The sequence below is a fragment of the Macaca fascicularis genome, chromosome 1, assembly GCF_037993035.2.
Source record: "Macaca fascicularis isolate 582-1 chromosome 1, T2T-MFA8v1.1".
Classification (NCBI taxonomy): Eukaryota; Metazoa; Chordata; class Mammalia; order Primates; family Cercopithecidae; genus Macaca; species Macaca fascicularis.
The window spans coordinates 105482281-105501839 of record NC_088375.1 but is presented as its reverse complement, the minus strand read 5'-3'; the positions used below and the strand labels follow the sequence as shown (position 1 = coordinate 105501839).

General features: G+C 49.4%; 2 protein-coding genes across 9 annotated transcripts in view; one reads left to right on the top strand and one right to left on the bottom strand.

Annotated features, from left to right (window-relative positions):
* The first annotated feature begins 1839 nt into the window (after positions 1-1839).
* LOC102140170 (misato mitochondrial distribution and morphology regulator 1) lies at positions 1840-6677 on the top strand. 8 transcript variants are annotated; one of them, XM_045374862.3, is made up of 14 exons: positions 1840-1954; positions 2047-2182; positions 2661-2730; positions 2836-2911; positions 3170-3224; positions 3310-3448; positions 3604-3721; positions 3807-3941; positions 4045-4197; positions 4476-4607; positions 4681-4865; positions 5092-5196; positions 5287-5363; positions 5692-6677. In XM_045374862.3, exons 1-14 carry the CDS (start codon positions 1871-1873, stop codon positions 5901-5903), a joined length of 1677 nt encoding a protein of 558 aa, XP_045230797.2. In that variant the 5' UTR covers positions 1840-1870; the 3' UTR covers positions 5904-6677. The 8 variants fall into 8 exon arrangements, with proteins under 8 accessions (XP_045230797.2, XP_045230746.2, XP_045230705.2 ...); XM_045374811.3 differs by having other exon boundaries at positions 5689-6677; XM_045374770.3 differs by having other exon boundaries at positions 5287-5396.
* Positions 5484-19559, bottom strand: part of LOC141409802 (GON-4-like protein) — a 30664-nt gene continuing 16588 nt past the window's right edge. The window contains exons 4-8 of the mRNA XM_074034017.1: positions 10858-11001; positions 9000-9096; positions 7432-8059; positions 7239-7341; positions 5484-6511 (exon numbers count right to left, since the gene is read on the bottom strand). Of these exons, the coding sequence (XP_073890118.1) occupies positions 6362-6511; positions 7239-7341; positions 7432-8059; positions 9000-9096; positions 10858-11001 (1122 nt within the window). The 3' untranslated portion in view covers positions 5484-6361. The remainder of the gene's footprint in view (positions 6512-7238; positions 7342-7431; positions 8060-8999; positions 9097-10857; positions 11002-19559) is intronic.

The window sequence follows — 19559 nt, the reverse complement described above, 5'->3', positions numbered from 1 at the left end:
AAACTAAATATAATACATGAGAAAATACAAAGAACTCAGAATAGATAAGAGGATCTAACCTTTTTTTAAAAAAAAATTTCAAACCTACAAGAATGCTGAGAGAGTACTGCAAAAGAACGCCTATAACTTTCACCTAGATTCAATTAACATTTTGTCACTTTTTAAAATTTCGAGACAGGGTCTCCCTCTGTCTCTGGCTGGAGTGCAGTGGTCCAATCAGGGTTCACCACAGCCTCTAATTCCTGGGCTGAAGCGATCCTCCCACCCTAGTCTCTGGTTAGGACTACAGATGTGGGCTGCCCAGCTAATTTTTTGAAAAATTCTTTTATTGAGAGGCTAGGGGGAAGGGGAGTCTCATTACTTTGTCCAGTCTAGCCTCAAATTCTCGAATTTCTGACTCAAGCGATCCTCCTGCCTCAGCCTCACCAAAATGTGGGAATACAGGCGTGAGCCTCGGCGCCCAACCAATATTTGCCTTATCTTTTTTTTTTTTTTTTTTTTTTTGAGATGTAGTCTGGCTCTGTTGCCCAGGCGGGAGTGCAGTGGCGAGATCTCAGCTCACTGCAAGCTCCGCCTCCCAGGCTCATGCCATTCTCCTGCCTCAGCCTCCCGAGTAGTTGGGACTACAGGCGCCCGCCAACAAGCCCGGCTAATTGTTTGTATTTTTAGTAGAAATGGGGTTTCACCGTGTTAGCCAGGATGATCTCCATCTCCTGACCTCGTGCTCCGACCGCCTCGGCCTCCCAAAGTGCTGGGATTACAGGCGTGAGCCACTGTGCCTAGCCCTTTTTTTTTTTTTTTTCAGACGGAAGTTTGCTCTTGTCGCCCAGGATAGATTGCAGTGGCGCGATCTCGGCTCACTGCAACTTCCGCCTCCCAGGTTCAAAGGATTCCCTGACTCAGCCTCCTGAGTAGCTGAGAGTACAAGCGCCTGCCACCACGCCCCGCTAAATTTTTTGTGTTTTTAGTAGACACTGGGGTTTCATCATGTTGGCCAGGCTGGTCTCAACCTCCTGACCTCTGTTGATCCTCCCGCCTCGGCCTCCCAAACTGTTGGGATTACAGGCGTGAGCCGCTGTGCCCGGCCCTTGCCTTCTTTCTAAATACACACAAGAATGTTAATCACAGCACCTAATAGCCCAAAATTGGAAACAATCCCAACAGCTATTATCAGCAGAATATATTCTTTCTTTAGAATAGTTTCATGGTGATGTATTCATACAATGGACTATTCCGCAGCGATGAAAATGAATTAGATATATGCAAAAATATGAATTACATAAACCATATTGAACAAAAGACACCAACAGATACAGACTCTATTTACATAAGGTATTAGATACCAGAGACAGATAAATACATGTAAAAGATAGAGATATGATAGCTAGGCCAGTCCACAGGGTATTAGTCGTGATCCGCGTGACTTCTGAAGACATGAGAGGGCATGGGAGGCTTTAGGGGAGCTTCCGCTTTTCTGGCGAGGTTTTATTTTTGCCCGGGGAGCTATCAGCCAGCGGAGATCTGTGAGAAGGGATAAGACCTCAGGGGAAGTACGAGGAAGAGCGTTCCGCGGCCCGCGACCGGGCGGCCCCTTCAGCGGCCGAGGCAGCGCCCAGCCCGCTCCAACGTGGAGCAGGAGCAACGGCGTGGCCCGTGGACCCCGCCCCTCGCAGGCAACCACAGAGAAGCCGGACTGCGCCACGTCTCGGAAGAGGCAGGAATCGGCGAATCGTTTCTCCAATAGAAAAGGATGTGTTTGCGGACCAATAGGTCGCCGAGAATGACACCCGCCCACGCGCCTGCTAAGCCAATCGGCTAGGAGCAGCGAGCGGCGGGGCTGGGTCGCTGCGGTCCCTTGGAGCCGCGCAGTATGGCGGGCGGGGCCCGGGAAGTGCTCACCCTGCAGTTGGGACACTTTGCCGGTTTCGTGGGCGCGCACTGGTGGAACCAGCAGGTGAGGTCGGCCGGCAGCTGCCCCCGAGGAGCCCTTCGGGATCTACAGTCCCGACGTTCAGCCGGCCTGCCTCGTCCTCTCTGCTTCCCCAGGATGCTGCGCTGGGCCGAGCAACCGATGCCAAGGAGTCGCCGGGAGAGCTGTGCCCCGATGTCCTGTATCGTACGGGCCGGACGCTGCACGGCCAGGATACCTACACGCCGCGACTCATCCTCATGGATCTGAAGGGTGAGGTGGTGGCAGGGTCAGCCAGTGCCCTGTGTTTCCCTTCCGCGAGCCGAGCCCTTGCGCTGCCGTTATCTTCAAGACCCTCCCATCTTACTGAGCTCAAGGACTGGAGATGAGCTGAGCACAGCATGCCAGCACTCGAAGGGCCCACGATAGTTGCTCAAGAGCCATCTCCGGAATGGGCTTCTAGGCCCTGCAGACAGTGAGGACTTGAACCAGAGCACTCCTGTGGGACTGCTAGATCTGGTTTTTGCCCCCGGTCCCACAGCTAATGACAAAGCTGGAAACGGAAAGATGGAATCTAGATGCTCCTAGGCCAAGGTTTTTCCCCCAACTAGTGTATATCCCAGAAAGCTTGGAAGAGCCAAGTGCTGGAGAGATGGTGACAGCAGGTTGTCAGGTGATCAGAGGAAAGTTGGCTAGAGGGGTAGGGTGCCCCAGGCTTTGACCTAACTTTGTCTCTGTTATTTCTGTACAGGTAGTTTGAGCTCCCTAAAAGAGGAAGGTGGACTCTACAGGGACAAACAGTTGGATGCTGCAATAGCATGGTGTGTAATTGATGTGTGGATAAGGGTGGGGAACATGTATGTACATAGAACGCAGGAGAACTCATCAGAGTGAGGTTTCTTTGATCAATCTCCAATCTCTTTCAGGCAGGGGAAGCTCACCACACACAAAGAGGAACTCTGTCCCAAGAACCCTTATCTCCAGGACTTTCTGAGTGCAGAGGTGAGGGCCTCTGCCCTGAACTTTTTAACCCAGTGCTACAACCCGAGGGCCTCCATAGGGGCAGGTAAAAGGGGATTTTAATCACTTTAAATGTCCTAGAATGATATTTTGGGAAAAAGCACTTCTTTTCCTAAGGACCACGACTCGGTGAACAGAAAGGAGGCTGTGCGGTGTGGCCAGCCAACTCAAGAAGGATGAACCAGCCTTTATCTCTAAACTGCCCGGAACTAAATGTAGATTTTTCTTCACCCCTCCCAGGGAGTGCTGAGTAGTGATGGTGTTTGGAGGGTCAAATCCATTCCCAATGGCAAAGGTGAGACTTCTCCAGATACTGATGGATGCGGGTCTGGGTAGAGCAGAAACATGGAAAAAGGTACATTTCCTCTGTTTGTCTTCAGGTTCCCCACCACTCACCACCGCTACAACTCCAAAACCACTTATCCCTACAGAGGCCAGCATCAGGGTCTGGTCAGACTTCCTCAGAGTCCATCTCCATCCCCGGAGCATCTGTATGATTCAGAAGTACAACCATGATGGGTATGGGGACCCCAGAGGCTGTGAGGCAAGAAACGTGGGTCCCCACCAATGCAGGATGAGGCTCTTGAGGCCATCTTCCCTGCCCTCCCCCAGGACAAGAGGTTGAGGAGCTGAGGGAAGAGATGTAAGTCTTGGATTGTGTTTACTTGTGGCAGGGAAGCAGGTCGGCTGGAAGCTTTTGGCCAAGGGGAAAGTGTCCTAAAGGAACCCAAGTACCAGGAAGAGCTGGAGGACAGGCTGCACTTCTACGTGGAGGAATGTGACTACTTGCAGGTAGCGGCGTGGCAACGTGCACTCCAGGGTAGAAGCTCTTCTCATCCTACTCCCTAACTATTTTTCATCACTCACCTCCGCTCAGGGCTTCCAGATCCTGTGTGACCTGCACGATGGCTTCTCTGGGGTAGGCGCGAAGGCGGCAGAGCTGCTACAAGATGAATATTCAGGGCGGGGAATAATAACGTGGGGCCTGCTACCTGGTCCCTACCATCGTGGGGTGAGTGGAACTTGGAGGAGTAAGCAGTCACACGGTGGGGAGGGAGAAATGAGAATCCCAGGGGGAGAGTTGCTTAATGCAAACTACTCTTTTTCTTCACCAGGAGGCCCAGAGAAACATCTATCGTCTATTAAACACAGCTTTTGGTCTCGTACACCTGACTGCTCACAGCTCTCTCGTCTGTCCTTTGTCCTTGGGTGGGAGCCTGGGCCTGCGACCTGAGCCACCTGTCAACTTCCCTTACCTGCATTACGATGTAAGTCTCGGTGCTCGTTCTGACTGCAGCAGGCTACGGGGCCTCCTCATACTCCCAGTCAGCCGCTGTCTGTTACTGGCTCTGTTCCTGAGGCCCGAGCTTGAACTCAGCTGTGATGTGGCCTCTCAGATCACACTGTCCTATGCCCTATGCTTGTCCAGCCAGAGGCCAGACATACCCCTGCTTTGTCCCCTGGATCTTTCTGGTGTTAATATTCTGCCTCCACACATTCTTTTCCAGGCCTGAGGCCAAGTGCCCCTCTTGGTGTCTTCTTACAGGCCACTCTGCCCTTCCACTGCAGTGCCATCCTGGCTACAGCCCTGGACACAGTCACTGTTCCTTATCGCCTGTGTTCCTCTCCAGTTTCCATGGTTCATCTGGCTGACATGCTGAGCTTCTGTGGGAAAAAGGTATGAAGCTTTGTGAGGGGTTGGGTCAGTGCTGAGAAAATGTCCTCTAACGTGTTCTCTTCCTTCTCTTTAGGTGGTGACAGCAGGAGCAACCATTCCTTTCCCCTTGGCTCCAGGCCAGTCCCTTCCTGATTCCCTGATGCAGTTTGGAGGAGCCACCCCATGGACCCCACTGTCTGCATGTGGGGAGCCTTCTGGAACACGTTGCTTTGCCCAGTCAGTGGTGCTGAGGGGTATAGACAGAGCATGCCACACGAGGTGAGAGCTGTTGGTCCTTAGGAACCCTTGTCAGATTTTTGTTTCATATCCTTTACCCCCTAATTTCTCTGGGACATTCTAATGATATTGTTCCCTCCCCACCCCTTAAAAAGGAAGCAAAAAGAAATTTTTTTTGGATCCAGCTGATGGCCTGAAAACATAAGAATTCTTAGTTTCTTATTCATGCTGCCACAGCCTAATGGTGGTTTTGGCTTTGTTCTGGCAGCCAGCTCACCCCAGGGACACCTCCACCCTCCTCCCTTCACGCATGTACCACTGGGGAAGAAGTCTTGGCTCAGTATTTACAACAGCAGCAGCCTAGAGTCATGAGGTCAGTGTAACGGTTGCTCCTGCCCTTCTTGCCAACCTCAACCCTCCTGTGACTTCTTACGCGCTTAGCGTCTGTTCTCTGCCCCCACAGTTCTTCCCATCTGCTGCTGACTCCCTACAGGGTGGCTCCTCCTTACCCCCACCTCTTCTCAAGCTGCAGTCCACAGGGTATGGTTCTGGATGGTTCCCCCAAGGGAGCAGGTATGTAGGAGGTAAAGAAAACTGAGATTTCAAGTATGGGCGAGTTTTTACTATCTCCGTTCCTGGATTAAAAGTGCTGAAAAAGTCCACAGTTAAACATTCTTTTATTCACCCTATGGCTCCCAAGAAAAGCATTCTTCCTCTGGAGTACTGGTGTACTAAGGGGACAGTACACCAAATTTGTTGAGTTTACAATCAAGTCTACTAAGGTTGGACTTCCTTATCGGTTTGATAGAGTCCCAGGGCAGAATAATCATCCATCTACAGGTCTCTCTTTCCTCTCCCTCCTCAGCAGTGGAGAGCATCCCAGTGTTTGGGGCACTGTGTTCCTCTTCGTCCCTGCACCAGACCCTGGAAGCCTTGGCCAGAGACCTCACCAAACTCGACTTGCGGCGCTGGGCCAGCTTCATGGATGCTGGAGTGGAGCACGATGACGTAGCAGAGCTCCTGCAGGAGCTACAAAGCCTGGCCCAGTGCTACCACGCTGGTGACAGCCTCGTGGACTAAAGTTCCCAGTGTGGGAGAGAGGAGCTAGTGTGCAATAAACACAGCTGGATGCAGGAGCCCAGTGTCTTCGTGCAGAGGAGCTCAATGTTGCAGGACTAGCTACACCAACATATGCACTTTTTACATTTAGAAACACTGTGATTAGACCACAGAACAATAAATATGTGCTATCAGACCAAAAAAAAGTAGAGAAAGGAGCTGAGCTCCACTCTCACTCGATGCTATTTACAGAGGAGATCTGTAAGGTCTTCATAAAAGACCTTGAATGGTGCCTGGGATGGCAGAGCCCCTGGGTCCTACTCCATCCTCCAGCCTTTGTCCTCGTCCTGGGCTCCTCTCCCGGTCTGTAAACTGGGCGCAAGGACTGTACAAGCGGAGTACAACTACCCTCCTGCCTAATGACAGGGCACCTGCTGGGTTTGGTCCTGTGTAGATGATACCCAAGTATTCCCAGAGTCTCATTCATCCAGCTCCTCTTCAGACAGAAGGTCCCCACGGTCAGACAGCTGGTCTGCATTGCTGGTACTGGTTGCATCATCCTCATCCTCAGAGCTGGCTTCACAGGCAGTGTGGAAGAGCTGCATGAGTTCTCGAAAACGGTGGGAGACCTAAGAAAGGCGAAGGGCTGTATTCGCTGATCCTTAGTAACATGTTAACATTTATGAAGCACTATATATTGATTTGCAAAATCTTTTATGTATTCAACACAGCAAGGTTGGGAGAGCTATGTCATTATAGCTAAGGAAACTCAAGAGGCTAAATGTTTTGTCCAAAGTCACACGCCTCCTAAAAACAGAATGGCCGGCACGGTGGCTCACACCTGTAATCCCAGCACTTTGGGAGGCCGAGGCAGGCGGATCACTTGAGGTCAGGAGTTTGAGACCAGCCTGGCCAACATGGTGAAACCGTGTCTCTACTAAAAATACAAAAATTGGTCGGGTGGCGGGCGCCTGTAATCCCAGCTATTCGGGAGGCTGAGGCAGGAGAATTGCTTGGACCCGGGAGGCAGAGGTTGCAGTGAGCTGAGATCATGCCAGCACTCCAGCCTGGGCGACAGAGCAGGACTCCGGCTCAAAAAAAAAAAAAAAAAAAAAGAAAAGAAAAAGCTAGAATGGAAACTGGGGCTTCCACAGGAAGGACAAAATGCAGTCAGTGTCCTTTCTCCTGTCCTAGAACCACTACCACCCTGATGAGTCAAGCCTTTCCTTAGATCAGACCTTTACAAAAACCACTTACTGTCTTGGATGTGAAAGCTCCTTCTTTGGCCTTTCTATCTCTTTGTTGGCCACCTTGTCCTCTTTTTACTGGGTCTTCTCCACCCCCACTCCCACTTACCTCAGCAGGTGTCTTATTTCCCAGCTGCTGGGAGATGATGCTGAAGGTCTGTGGCTGTGCCCCTTGCTCCTGGCACATGGTGAGGATCACACGGTCAGCTTCCCTGTAACCCAGGTATCATGATTAACCCTAGGGAGCCACATGGATGTGGTCTATGCTCTTTTCCAAACACACGTCATCCACCCTTACCTACCTTGTCCACAGGACAACCTTTTCCCCAGTGGAGCTGACCTTGCTGTTGTTGGCACACACTGTAGCTTCTGTGGCCTTTGGCTGCTGCTCCCCCTCTGGACCCTTGCCCTGTGTTCCACTGTCTTTAGACAAACCCCCTCTAGGGGCTTTGGGAGAAGTCTCTGACGTGTCAATTCCCGATGGAGATTCATGGACAGGGGATGTCCTGTCTCTTGTCTTCACCCTACCTCTGCTTGAGGGCAGCCATCTCTCTTGAGTGTCTGGTTTCCCGGACACATGTCTTCTCCCTGCATCTCTGGTCTTTGAGGAAACAGGACTCAGGAAGGAAGCATGGGGTTCCACGGTACCAGGCAATTGCTCAGTTTCTGATGCATCCCAGACCAGCATCAAAGCCTCTGACTCACCCACTGCCTTTTGGCCCTCCCTCTCTTTCTGAAGTCTGGGGGATGCCTTGGGGCAGGAGAGAACCTCAGGCCCAACCTGGTTTCTCTTAACAGTGTACAGTACAGCTCCAGTTTTGGGGGGAAATTGAGGAGTCTCTGGTGAATGAGGTGGTGGGCCATCCAGGAGGAGCCGTTCTGTAAGAGTCACTTCTCGAGGGGACGGCAAAGTGCCCCCCACTGGCAATCCTGCTTAGGAGGAAAATAAGGATCTCAGGGTACTGTCAGGATCAAGATGCACCTAAGCACGAGAATTTACCATAGGTCACTGTGGCCAGGTACTGTGCAAAAATTCTAATACAAAAGAGGGCCGGGCATGGTGGCTCACACCTATAATGCCTGCACTTTGGGAAGCCAAAGTGGTGGGATCGCTTGAGGCCAGGAGTTTGAGACTAGCCTGGGCAATATGGTGAGATCCCATCACTACAAAAATTATAAATAATAAAAGAGTTGGGTGGAGGTGGGGGGCATAATGTCACTTATGCAAAGATACAAAGTCCTACTGCCAAAGCTGAGAATGGCCCAGTCTTTACGATGTAGATTATAGTAGATTTGGAGATGGGGGAAGGGTTTTAGGAATAGAAACACAAGACAATGTTGAATCGCATGAAATTTGTAGCAGTCTTTTTTTTTTTAGACGGATTTTTGCTCTTGTTGCCCAGGCTGGAGTACAGTGGTGTGATCTCAACTGACTGCAACCACCACCTCCAGGGTTCAAGGGATTCTCCTGCCTCAGCCTCCTGAGTAGATGGGATTATAGGCTTCTACCACCAGGCCCAGCTAATTTTTTTTTTTTTTTGTATTTTTAGTAGAGACAGAGTTTCACCGTGTTGGCCAGGCTGGTCTTGAACTCCTGACCTCAGGTAATCCACCCATCTCGGCCTCCCAAAGTGCTGGGATTACAGGCGTGAGCCACCGCCCCCAGCCACGCATTCTTAATTCTGCAAGAGGAGTGAGGCCATAGGACAGAAAAAGCCTGAACAGGAGAAGGGCTTCCTATGGGTACATCACTGAAAGAGGTGGTATATCCATCCCTGTAAAGGCTATTTATCCAGGCTCATGGAGGTTCCTGTCTGGAGTACAGGAGAATGAGACAGGAACAGAAGGGCTGGGTTGGCAGATCACTCACCGGAAAAAGGCATCTCTCCCTTTCTGGTGGTCCTGACAGTCCCGCTCTGGGTGGCCTCATGGGGCTCCTTGCTCTTGTAGGATTTGCTGTCACAGACCTGCAGAGATGGTCTTCTGGGTCAAAGGTGTCCTGACCGCCTATGTCTTCGGGGCACACCAAAGGAAGAAGCCCTGCCTGATGCTCACCAAGTCAACCCACATGCATGTCTGCTCCAACAATTTTTTTTGTTTTTTTTGAGACAGAGTCTTGCTCTGTTGCCCACACTGGAGTGCAGTGGCGCCATCTCAGCTCACTGCAAGCTCTGCCTCCCAGGTTCACGCCATTCTCCTGCCTCAGCCTCCCGAGTAGCTGGGACTACAGATGCCCGCCACCTCGTCCGGCTATTTTTTTTTTGTATTTTTTTTAGTAGAGATGGGGTTTCACCGTGTTAGCCAGGATGGTCTCGATCTCCTGACCTCATGATCTGCCTGCATCGGCCTCCCAAAGTGCTGGGATTACAGGCATGAGCCACCGCGCCCAGCCAACAATTTTGTTTTTTTAAGAGACAGGGTTTCAATTGGGTGCAGTGGTACATACCTGTAAACCCAGCTACTTGGGAGTCTGAGGTGTGAGGATCACTTGAGCCCAAGGGTTCAAGATCAGCCTGGGCAACATAGTGAGACCCTGTCTCAAAACAACAACAACAACAAAAACAGGCCAGGTGTGGTGGCTCACACCTGTAATCCCAGTACTTTGGAGGCCGAGGGCGGGGATCACTTGAGGTCAGGGATTCCAGACTAGCCTAGCCACCATGGTGAAACCCCATCTCTACTAAAAATACAAAAATTAGTGGAATGTTATGGCGGGGGCCTGTAGTCTCAGTTACTTGGGAAGCTGAGGCTCAAGAATTACTTGAACCCAGGAGGCAGAGGTTACAGTGAGCTGAGATTGTGCCACTGCACTCCAGGCTGGACAAAAGTGAGACTCCATCTCAAAAATAAAAAAAGAGAGAGACAAGGTCTCACAGATAACAGAGATTATCTTGCTCAGGTTGGAGTGCAGTGGCTATTTACACAGGCATGACCGTAGTGGTACACTATATCCTCAGACTGCTGGGCTCAAGTAATGATCTTCTGGCGCGAGCCTCTTGAGTGCCCCTTTGCCCAGCTACTGCTCCAAATATTTTATTTTGATTGATTTTTTGAGATGGAGTTTCGCTTATGTTGCCCAGGCTGGAGTGCAACAGTGCGATCTCTACTCACCACAACCTCCGCCTCCCAGGTTTAAGCGATTTTCCTGCTTCAGCCTCCTGCGTAGCTGGGATTACAGGCATGCGCCGCCACGCCCAGCTAATTTTGTATTTTCAGTAGAAACGGGATTTCTCCATGTTGTTCAGGCTGGTCTCCAACTCCCAACCTCAGGTGATCTGCCTGCCTCAGCCTCCCAAAGTGTTTAGATTACAGGTGTGAGCCACCATGTCCAGCCAGGGGAAGGGTACTAATATTAGATATGACTCCTAATGATTCCACTCTCCACTCCGCCCTACTGGTCTCCAGCTAGGGCACTACCCCAAGCAGAGCAAGGAGGTAAGGCCCCTCCCATGTCCCAGAACCTCCTTCCTTGAGCATCCCTTCCAGGACATCCATGGCATTCCTGAGCCTGTGAAGATTAGACAGGCTCTGGTTTCAGGTAGCAATCCCTCCCTACCCCAATGCTTTATGCTTTGGGTAAGCCTAAAAAGTCCTTGCCTTGTTCATCTCCTCCAGGAAGCCCATGACATTCCAGAGGCAAAAAGGTATGGAGTAGGTTGGGGAAAGAGACAAGGGAAAGGCCTAAGGCCCAGAAGACAACAGGAAGAAAGCAGGACAGGAAAGAATACCTCGGTGATCTCCTGCGGAAGGCAGTCTGCACAGCCCTGGAGGACCTTGATAATCATCTGGTGGTGTGAGGGGTTCTCTGCAAAGCAAATCTCCAGCTGCCGAAGGAACTTGCGGCTCTTCTCAAAAGCCTGCTGCTCCTCAAACTACCAGAGTGCAAAGTGGACAAAAGAGGAGTCACAATACAGCTAGAGCAGGACTTGAGGGTTCTAAGGATAAGAACTAGTGGACCAGGACACAAGAGATGACAGAATCCTGGTTTAAAATTCTAGTTTACAACTATGAGATCTAATTTAAAACCCTAACCTCCATCCACCTTGGGCCACTGGTGGGTAGCCACCCAAAGCAATTAAGATGTGAGCAACAGCTTCAAGAGATGTACATATTTCATGTTGTTTGCTATATTATGGATGTGAAATGAGACACCCAAACTCATGTACTACTTTAGAGCTTACATTACAAAGAATTTTCAGGCCTTGCAAGGTGGCTCATGCCTGTAATCCCACCACTTGGGAGGCCAAGGCAGGAGGATCGTTTAAAGCCAGGAGTTTGGGCTGTTGCGGTGGCTCATGCCTGTAGTCAGAGCACTTTGAGAGGCCAAGGTGGGTGGATCATGAGGTCAGCAGTTCGAGACCAGTCTGGCCAAGATGGTGAAACCCCATCTCTGCTATAAAATACAAAAAAATTAGCTGGGCGCAGTGGCAGGCACCTGTAATCCCAGCTACTCAGGAGGCTAGGGCAGGAGAATCACTTGAACCCGGGAGGTGCAGGTTGCAGTGAGCTGAGATTGCACCACTGCACTTTAGCCTGGGTGAGAATGGAAGACTCCATCTAAAAAAAAAAAAAAAAAAGCCAAGCGTTCAAGACCAGCCTGGGCAACATAGTGAGACTCCATCTCTACAAAAAACTTAAAAATTAGGCAGATGTTGTGGTGTGCACCTCCAGCCCTAGCTATTTGGGAGGCTGAGTCAAGAGGATCCCTGGGACCTGTATTGCCCAGGCTGGTCTCAAACTCCTGGCTACAAGGGATTCTCCCACCTCAGCCGCCTGAAGTGCTGGGATTACAGGTGTGAGCCACTGTGCATGGCCGAGACATTGTCTCTCTTTTTTTTGGAGTGGGGGAGGGGACAAGGTCTTGAGCTTGTCACCCAGGCTGGAATGTTAGTGGAGCAATCATGGCTCAGTGAAGCCTCAACCTCCCAGGCTCAAGCAGTCCTCCCACCTCAGCCTCCCAAGTAGCTGGGACCACAGGTGTCCACCCCCACACTCAGCTAATCTTTTTATTTTTTGTAGAGGTGAGGTTTTGCTATGTTGTCCAGGCTGGCCTCGAAACCCTGAGCTCAAGCCATCCATTGGCCTTGGCCTCCCAAAATGCTGGGATTACAAGTGTGAGCCAAAATACCTGGCCAACATTATCTCTTTATTTTTATTTTTTTTATTTTTTATTTTTTATTTTATTTTGTTTTTTTTTTGAGACGGAGCCTTGCTCTGTCGCCCAGGCTGGAGTGCAGTGGCCGGATCTCAGCTCACTGCAAGCTCTGCCTCCCGGGTTCACGCCATTCTCCTGCCTCAGCCTCCCGAGTAGCTGGGACTACAGGCGCCCGCCACCTCGCCCGGCTAGTTTTTTGTATTTTTTTAGTAGAGACGGGGTTTCACCGTGTTATTAGCCAGGATGGTCTCGATCTCCTGACCTCGTGATCCGCCCGTCTCGGCCTCCCAAAGTGCTGGGATTACAGGCTTGAGCCACCGCGCCCGGCCCTTATTTTGTTATTTTTTATTTTATTTTTTTGAGATGGACTCTCACTCTATCGCCCAGGCTGGGGTACAATGGCACAATCTTGGCTCACTGCAACCTCTGCCTCTCCAGCTCAAGCGATTCTCCTGCCTGAGCCCCCCTAGTAGCTGGGATTACAGGCACACGCAACCATGCCTGGCTAGTTTTTGTATTTTTAGTAGAGACAGGGTTTTGCCATGTTGGCCAGGCTAGTCTCGAACTCCTGACCTCAGGTTATCCACCCACCTTGGCCTTCCAAAATGCTGGGATTACAGGCATCAACCACCGTGCCTGGCCTATTTTTTGATTTTTTATTTTAAGATGGAGCTGATCTTGGCTCACTGCAACCTCCACCTCCCGGGTTCAAGCAATTCTCCTGCCTCGGCCTCCCAAGTAGCTGGGATTACAGGCACCCACCACCATGCTGATGTAATTAATTATCTCTTTTTTTTTTTTCTGAGACAGAGTCTCGCTCTGTCACCCAGCCTGGAGTGCAGTGGCACAGTCTTGGCTCACTGCAACCTCCACTGGGTTCAAGTGATTCTTCTGCCTCAGCCTCCTGAGTAACTGGGATTACAGGCATGCTCCAACACACTTAGCTAAGTTTGTATTTTTAGTAGAGATGGGGTTTCACCATGTTGGCCAAACTGGTCTTGAACTCCTGACCTCAAGTGATCCACCTGCCTCAGCCTCCCAAAGTCCTGGGATTATGGACATGAGCCACTGTGACTGGTCCTTACAGGTTTAAAACTCTTGATATTATGAAATAGAATTTCAGATTACCATAAGTCATTTGTTTTGCCAAAAGGATGACTCAAAAATTTGAAAAAGCAAAATGCTTTGATTAGCCTTTACTATTACATAAAAATCCTGTTCAAGAGAGAAAGCCAAATTTTACCCTTCCATAAGTTTGCTATTAATGTTAACCCCAATTTTAATGAAATCCTATACACAATTCTATTTACTCTTTTTTTTTTTTCTTTTGCATTGGCAAGACTTATTAAAGTGAAAGCGAAAGTGAAAGTAAAGCTTCCATGGTGGAAGAGGACCCAGAAGCATTGCCATTTTTGGCTTGGGTGTCTTATGCTTATATTGCCTTATGACCCCTCCCCTTTTTCTCTTTATGTCATATAGAATTAGCTTATTTTCTGTCCGCTTGTAGGTTGGCAGGCGTGATTGGTTAAAAACATCAGGCTACAGCTAGAGCTTAAACTCCCTGTATGATTGGTTGAAGGTTCAATCCCTTAGCTTGCAGCTATGACTTATTTTGGCTTAGGGGAAAGTTCCCTTAGGGAAGTCCCTATTGACACAGGAAGTCCAGCCAACTTAGCCACTTAATCCCTCAGTCTCGCCTCTCAAAAGGAAAGCCCAAGTGCTATTGGGAAGTTGGGCGACAATGATTCTAGCTACTTCCTGCTGACTGGGGCATAGAAGGGGCTCTGCAGTTGAGGCTTCCTCGGGAGGGGAGTCTTTGGTGTCATGGTGTGAGAACAGGTTGGTGGGTCGGTCTGGGGGTTCTCGATAGTAGGTGCTAGTGGTGGTCATTTGGGGCTCCATTTGTAGAATCATTTGCAGTTTCATGGATTCTATTCTGGAAGAGACAAATTTTACAAGGAGGTTAAAAATGCAGGGTGCAAAGATAAGCAACATCACAATAGCCACCAAGGGTCCCAAGAAGGGGAGAAGCCAGGGCATCCATTGGTTGGCAATATTCCAAGGTCCTGTGTCTTGGAGCTCTTTTTTTTTTTTTTTTTTTTTTTTTTTTTTGAGACGGAGTCTCACGCTGTTGCCCAGGCTGGAATGCAGTGGCGCGATCTCGGCTCACTGCAAGCTCCGCCTCCTTGGTTCACGCCATTCTCCTGCCTCAGCCTCCTGAGTAGCTAGGACTACAGGCGCCCGCCACCGCGCCCGGCTAATTTTTTGTATTTTTAGTAGAGATGGGGTTTCACTGTGGTCTCGATCTCCTGACCTTGTGATCCGCCCGCCTCGGCCTCCCAAAGTGCTGGGATTACAGGCTTGAGCCACCACGCCCGGCCTGTCTTGGAGCTCTTGTGGCCAGCACTGTATCCGGTCTCAAAGCTCCTTAACCTTTTTGGTGACAATTCTGGATTGATTAATGAAATAGCAACACTCTTTTTCTAGAATAAGACAGGTCCCACCTCTTTCAGCTGTTAATAAATTTAAGGCTTTCCAATTTTGGAGGGCTACTGCTGCTAAAGAGTTAGGCTAGCTTTGTAAGGTGACCAGCAAATCTGCGACTTGTTCCATGTCATCATTTAACTCTTGTGATAATTTGTAATATATTGGGGTGATCAGACCCAACACCAGGCCATGGGGGCTAGGAAGTCTGGCAGAGTCAAAGGAATAAGACAAGACAAGAGTGCAAAAAGTGGGACCAGGGGGCCAATGCTAGTATGGAGGCTGTGAAGGCCCCGAGCTCTTGAAGCCCACACTATTTATTGGTGATCAAACAAAGAAGCAGGTGGTGAGGATGTGGGGGTTGAAAGAAAGCGGTGTATCAAGCACATCATCTACAGCTGTGATGGTTTAGCATTTTCTTTGAAACATATGGAACATGTTCTGCTACTTGAGATAATGGGGAACATGTTCTTCTAGTTTAAGATACAATCGATCTATGAGCCTGGGAGGGCTAGAAGCAAGGAGCCAGCATGTCTAGACACATTCCAGAGGCCATGAGGGGTTTTATGCCCTGAGCCCTGGATTCCATCCAAGCCACAAGGGGTTTTATGCCCTGGGCTTAGAGTGTGGTGCAGCAGGGCAGCTTTCCACTCTTTGGCACAGAGCTTGGTGTTCCAAAGGCCATGAGGGGTTTTAGACCCTGGACCCCGGACATGTTCCAAGACTCTTTTACATTATGTCAGGCATGCAAGTCCTGCCTCAGTGTTTTTCCCAACACTCCACTTTTCCCCAACAGTAATAGAATTGGGTGGAGGTGGTAAAGCCTCCAATGACAGTTCCTAGTCCTCCTAGTATCTCAGCCCCAAAAATGAATGGCAGGACAGTCGAGGTATGCTGAGATGACAGATCTTTAAAGGCAAATTTTTGACAGATCTTTAAAGGCAAATAAAAATTGCAAGTTAGGATGCAGAGGGATGCAGAAGAAAGTGTTCATAAGATCTAGAACTTTAAACCATTCTGCTTCCTCTATTATCTGGGAGAGTGGAGTATAAGGATTAGGTACAACTGGATTGTTGGAAACAAGCCTCCCAAAATCTGGCCATAAACTGGCCATAAACAAAATCTCTGCAGCACTGTGACATGTTCATGATGGCCATAAAACCCACACTGGAAGGTTGTGGGTTTACCAGAAGGAGGGCAAGGAACACCTGGCCCGCCCAGGGCAGAAAACCACTTAAAGGCCTTCTTAAGCCACAAACAATAGCATGAGCAAAATGTGCCATAAGGACATGCTCCTGCTGCAATTAACTAGCCAAACCTATTCCTTTAATTTGGCCCATCACTTCGCTTCCCAGAAGGGATACTTTTAGTTAATTTAATATCTATAGAAACAATGCTAATGAGTGGCTTCCTGTTAATAAATACATGGGTAAATCTCTGTTCGGGGCTCTCAGCTCTGAAGGCTGTCAGACCCCTGATTTCCCACTTCACACCTCTATATTTCTGTGTGTGTGTCTTTAATTCCTCTAGCGCTGCTGGGTTGGGGTCTCCCCGACCCAGCTGGTCTCAGCACTGGATACAGAGGAACAACTGCCTCAGTGATAATTCTGAGGTCTTGCACTAACCTCCATTGTCCATTGGGTTTTTGTATGCCTAGAATGGGACTGTTGCCTGGACTGTTGCATGGTTTTACTAATCTCTGTGCTTTTAGGTCTTTGACAATCTTTTGTAACCCTTATTGGGCTTCTGGTCAGAGCGGGTATGGATTTGATAAGGAAAGGAAGTAGGATCCTTTAATTTAACTTGAACTGGACAAGCGTTTTTTGCTTGTCTGTATTGCTCTTCCTCTGCCCAGACTTCAGGATTAACTCCCTCTTTAAGTAGGTCAGCAAACAGGTATTCCTTCTCCTATATTCCAGTATATGATGGCCCCTGCTTTAGTTAACATGTTCCTCCCTAGTAAAGGAGTAGGGCTCTCAGGCATAATAAGAAAGGCATATGAGAAAAATAAGGTTCCCCAGTCACTACTTAGGGGGTGGGAGAAATACCTAGTGACTGGCTGTCCTAGGACCCCTTTGATGTGAAAGACCTGGAGGATAGTTGTCCGGGACAGAAGAGTAAAACTGAGAAGGCCACACCAGTGTCCAGGAGGAAGTCAGTTTCCTGGTCCTCAATGGTTAAGCTTACCTGGGGCTCTTTGACGGTGATGGCATGGGCTGGTGCCTGCCCTGGGCACTCTCAATCCTGTTGTTGGACCATCTGGTAGTGGCCTCTGGCCCAGAGGACGTTCACCCTCGGGGGCAGTGTGCCTTCCAGTGATCTCCCTGGCACAAAGGATGTGGACAAAGGGGCAGCTTATTGTTGTTTGGGCAGTCCTTTTTGAAGTGACCCTGTAAGCCACACTGATAACAAGCCCTGTTAGGCAGGTTGCCTGCCCAGCCTTTCTTTCTTTCAGAGCCACTAAAGTTCGTCTGCCTGAGGGCCATGACTAGGGCAGTGGCCTTTTTCTTGTCTCAGTCTCATTCAGCCTGCTCCTCCTGATACCTATTATAAAACAACAAAGTTGCCAAAGTCAATAGAGTTTCCGAATTTTGCTCGGGGCCCAGGACAGACTTTCGAAGTTTTTTTCTAATGTCTGCAGCTGACTGAGTGATAAACTTATCCTTTACAATTATTTGGCCTTCAATAGAGTCAGTTGACAAAGAGGTATGCTTTCTTAATGCCTCTCTTAGTCTCTCTAAAAATGCCATAGGGTTTTCTTCCTTTCCCTGCGTTATGGTGGACATCATTGAATAATTTATTGGCTTTTTTCTGGTCTTTCTTAATCCCTCTAGTATACAAGTCAATAAATGCCGGCGACTCCAGTCTCCATGCTCCAAATCGAGGTCCCAATGGGGATCCACACTGGGAACTACCTGTTGGTCTGTGGTGAATTGTTCCCTTTCTGCTGATGTCATTTTATCACTTACCTGGCTTAGGTACCAGATACCCCCAAACTCCCAGGCCGCAGCTAAGGCAGGCTCTTTTTCGTTGGTAGTTAATGTTTGACGTAACAATAACATAATATCTCTCCATGCTAAATCAAAAGATTGTCCTAATCCCTATAAGACGTCTATGTATCCATCAGGATTATCTGAGAATTTTCCTAGGTCCAGTTTGATCTGTTTTAAGCCTGAGAAGGAAAAGGGGACATGTACTCATGCTGAGCCAAAGTCTCCTCCTCTTCCCACGGCTTGGAGGGGCACAATCAAGGGCCATTGGTGCCTTTCGGTTCCTTGGCCATCTTTTTGTCTGGCTCCTTTTGGGTCGATAGGGCCAAAGGAGAGTCCTTACTAGTGGGACGGGGAACCGTGGGGAGACCTGGGTATGGGGATAGGCTTTGAGGACCCCCAGTAGGATGTAAATTACATTTTTTACATGATTGTGGGTTATCCCTTAGTGAGAAAAAAAACCTGTACATGTGGCACTTCACTCCATTTGCCCTCTTGTTTACAAAAGAGATCTAGCTGTAGGATGGTATTATATACAGATCCTGACCTCGTAATGTGCCCACCTTGGCCTCCCAAAGTGCTGGGATTACAGGCGTGAGCCACTGCACCCGGCCAAGTGTTGCCCAATTCTATTCAATCTTTTTTTTTTTTTTTTTTTTTTTTGAGACGGAGTCTCACGCTGTTGCCCAGGCTGGAGTGCAGTGGCGGGATCTCGGCTCACTGCAAGCTCCGCCTCCCGGGTTCCCGCCATTCTCCTGCCTCAGCCTCCTGAGTAGCTGGGACTACAGGCGCCCGCCACCGTGCCCGGCTAATTTTTTGTATTTTTAGTAGAGACGGGGTTTCACTGTGGTCTCGATCTCCTGACCTTGTGATCCGCCCGCCTCGGCCTCCCAAAGTGCTGGGATTACAGGCTTGAGCCACCGCGCCCGGCCCTCCAATTCTATTCAATCTTAATCAGTTTGACCATGAGGTGAGATTTTCATGAACCTTTCATAACCTTTTACAAATCTTGCTAAAGAGGAGAGCAGCATCTTAAGAAAACCTTGTTGTGCTTTTTTAAATCTTTTTCTTTTTTTTTTTGAAATGGAGTTTCACTCTTTCTGCCTTTGATCTTCCAGATAGTGCCTAGGGTACAGGTTATGAGGGACAGGTCCCGTATAAGTATATTGATACCCATTTGCATAAGAATAAGCCTGGGGGCACCATGGGCAAAGGTCTTTGGATTACCTCCCCACTCGACTTAGGCTCTTAGCCAAAAGATTCTTAGACTCAGGGGTAGGAAAGATCCTAAAGTATAGGGCCTCAAGAAAGTCTTCTCTGAGGACGTTAGGACCCAGGAGGCATGGGTTAGAAAAGGCAGGGAATGCATGCATGGGTGGCTGTGCAGTAGAGGCTTCTCACCATGCCATGATCTAAACTGGGTCAGTGCCAGGAGTTTGGGACAACAGTTTTCTGCCTCTAGCCAGCCCTTGGCTTTTCCCAGGAAAGGCAGAGAAAGGTGAACCTGGTTCCAGGCAAACCAGCGCTCCCAGCCCAGAGGGCCAGGGGTCGTTAGAGAGCCCTTTCCCGGAAAGCCTCACACCCATGTCTTAAGTCTGGTGGCTGCACTTGTCACTTTTTTTTTGAGACAGACTCTTGCTCTGTAGCCCAGGCTGGAGTACCTGGCGCAATCTTGACTCACTACAAGCTCCGCCTCCCAGGTTCCCGCCAATCTCCTGCCTCAGCCTCCCGAGTACCTACAGGCGCCCGCCACCACGCCCAGCTAATTTTTTTGTATTTTTAAGAGATGGGGTTTCACTGT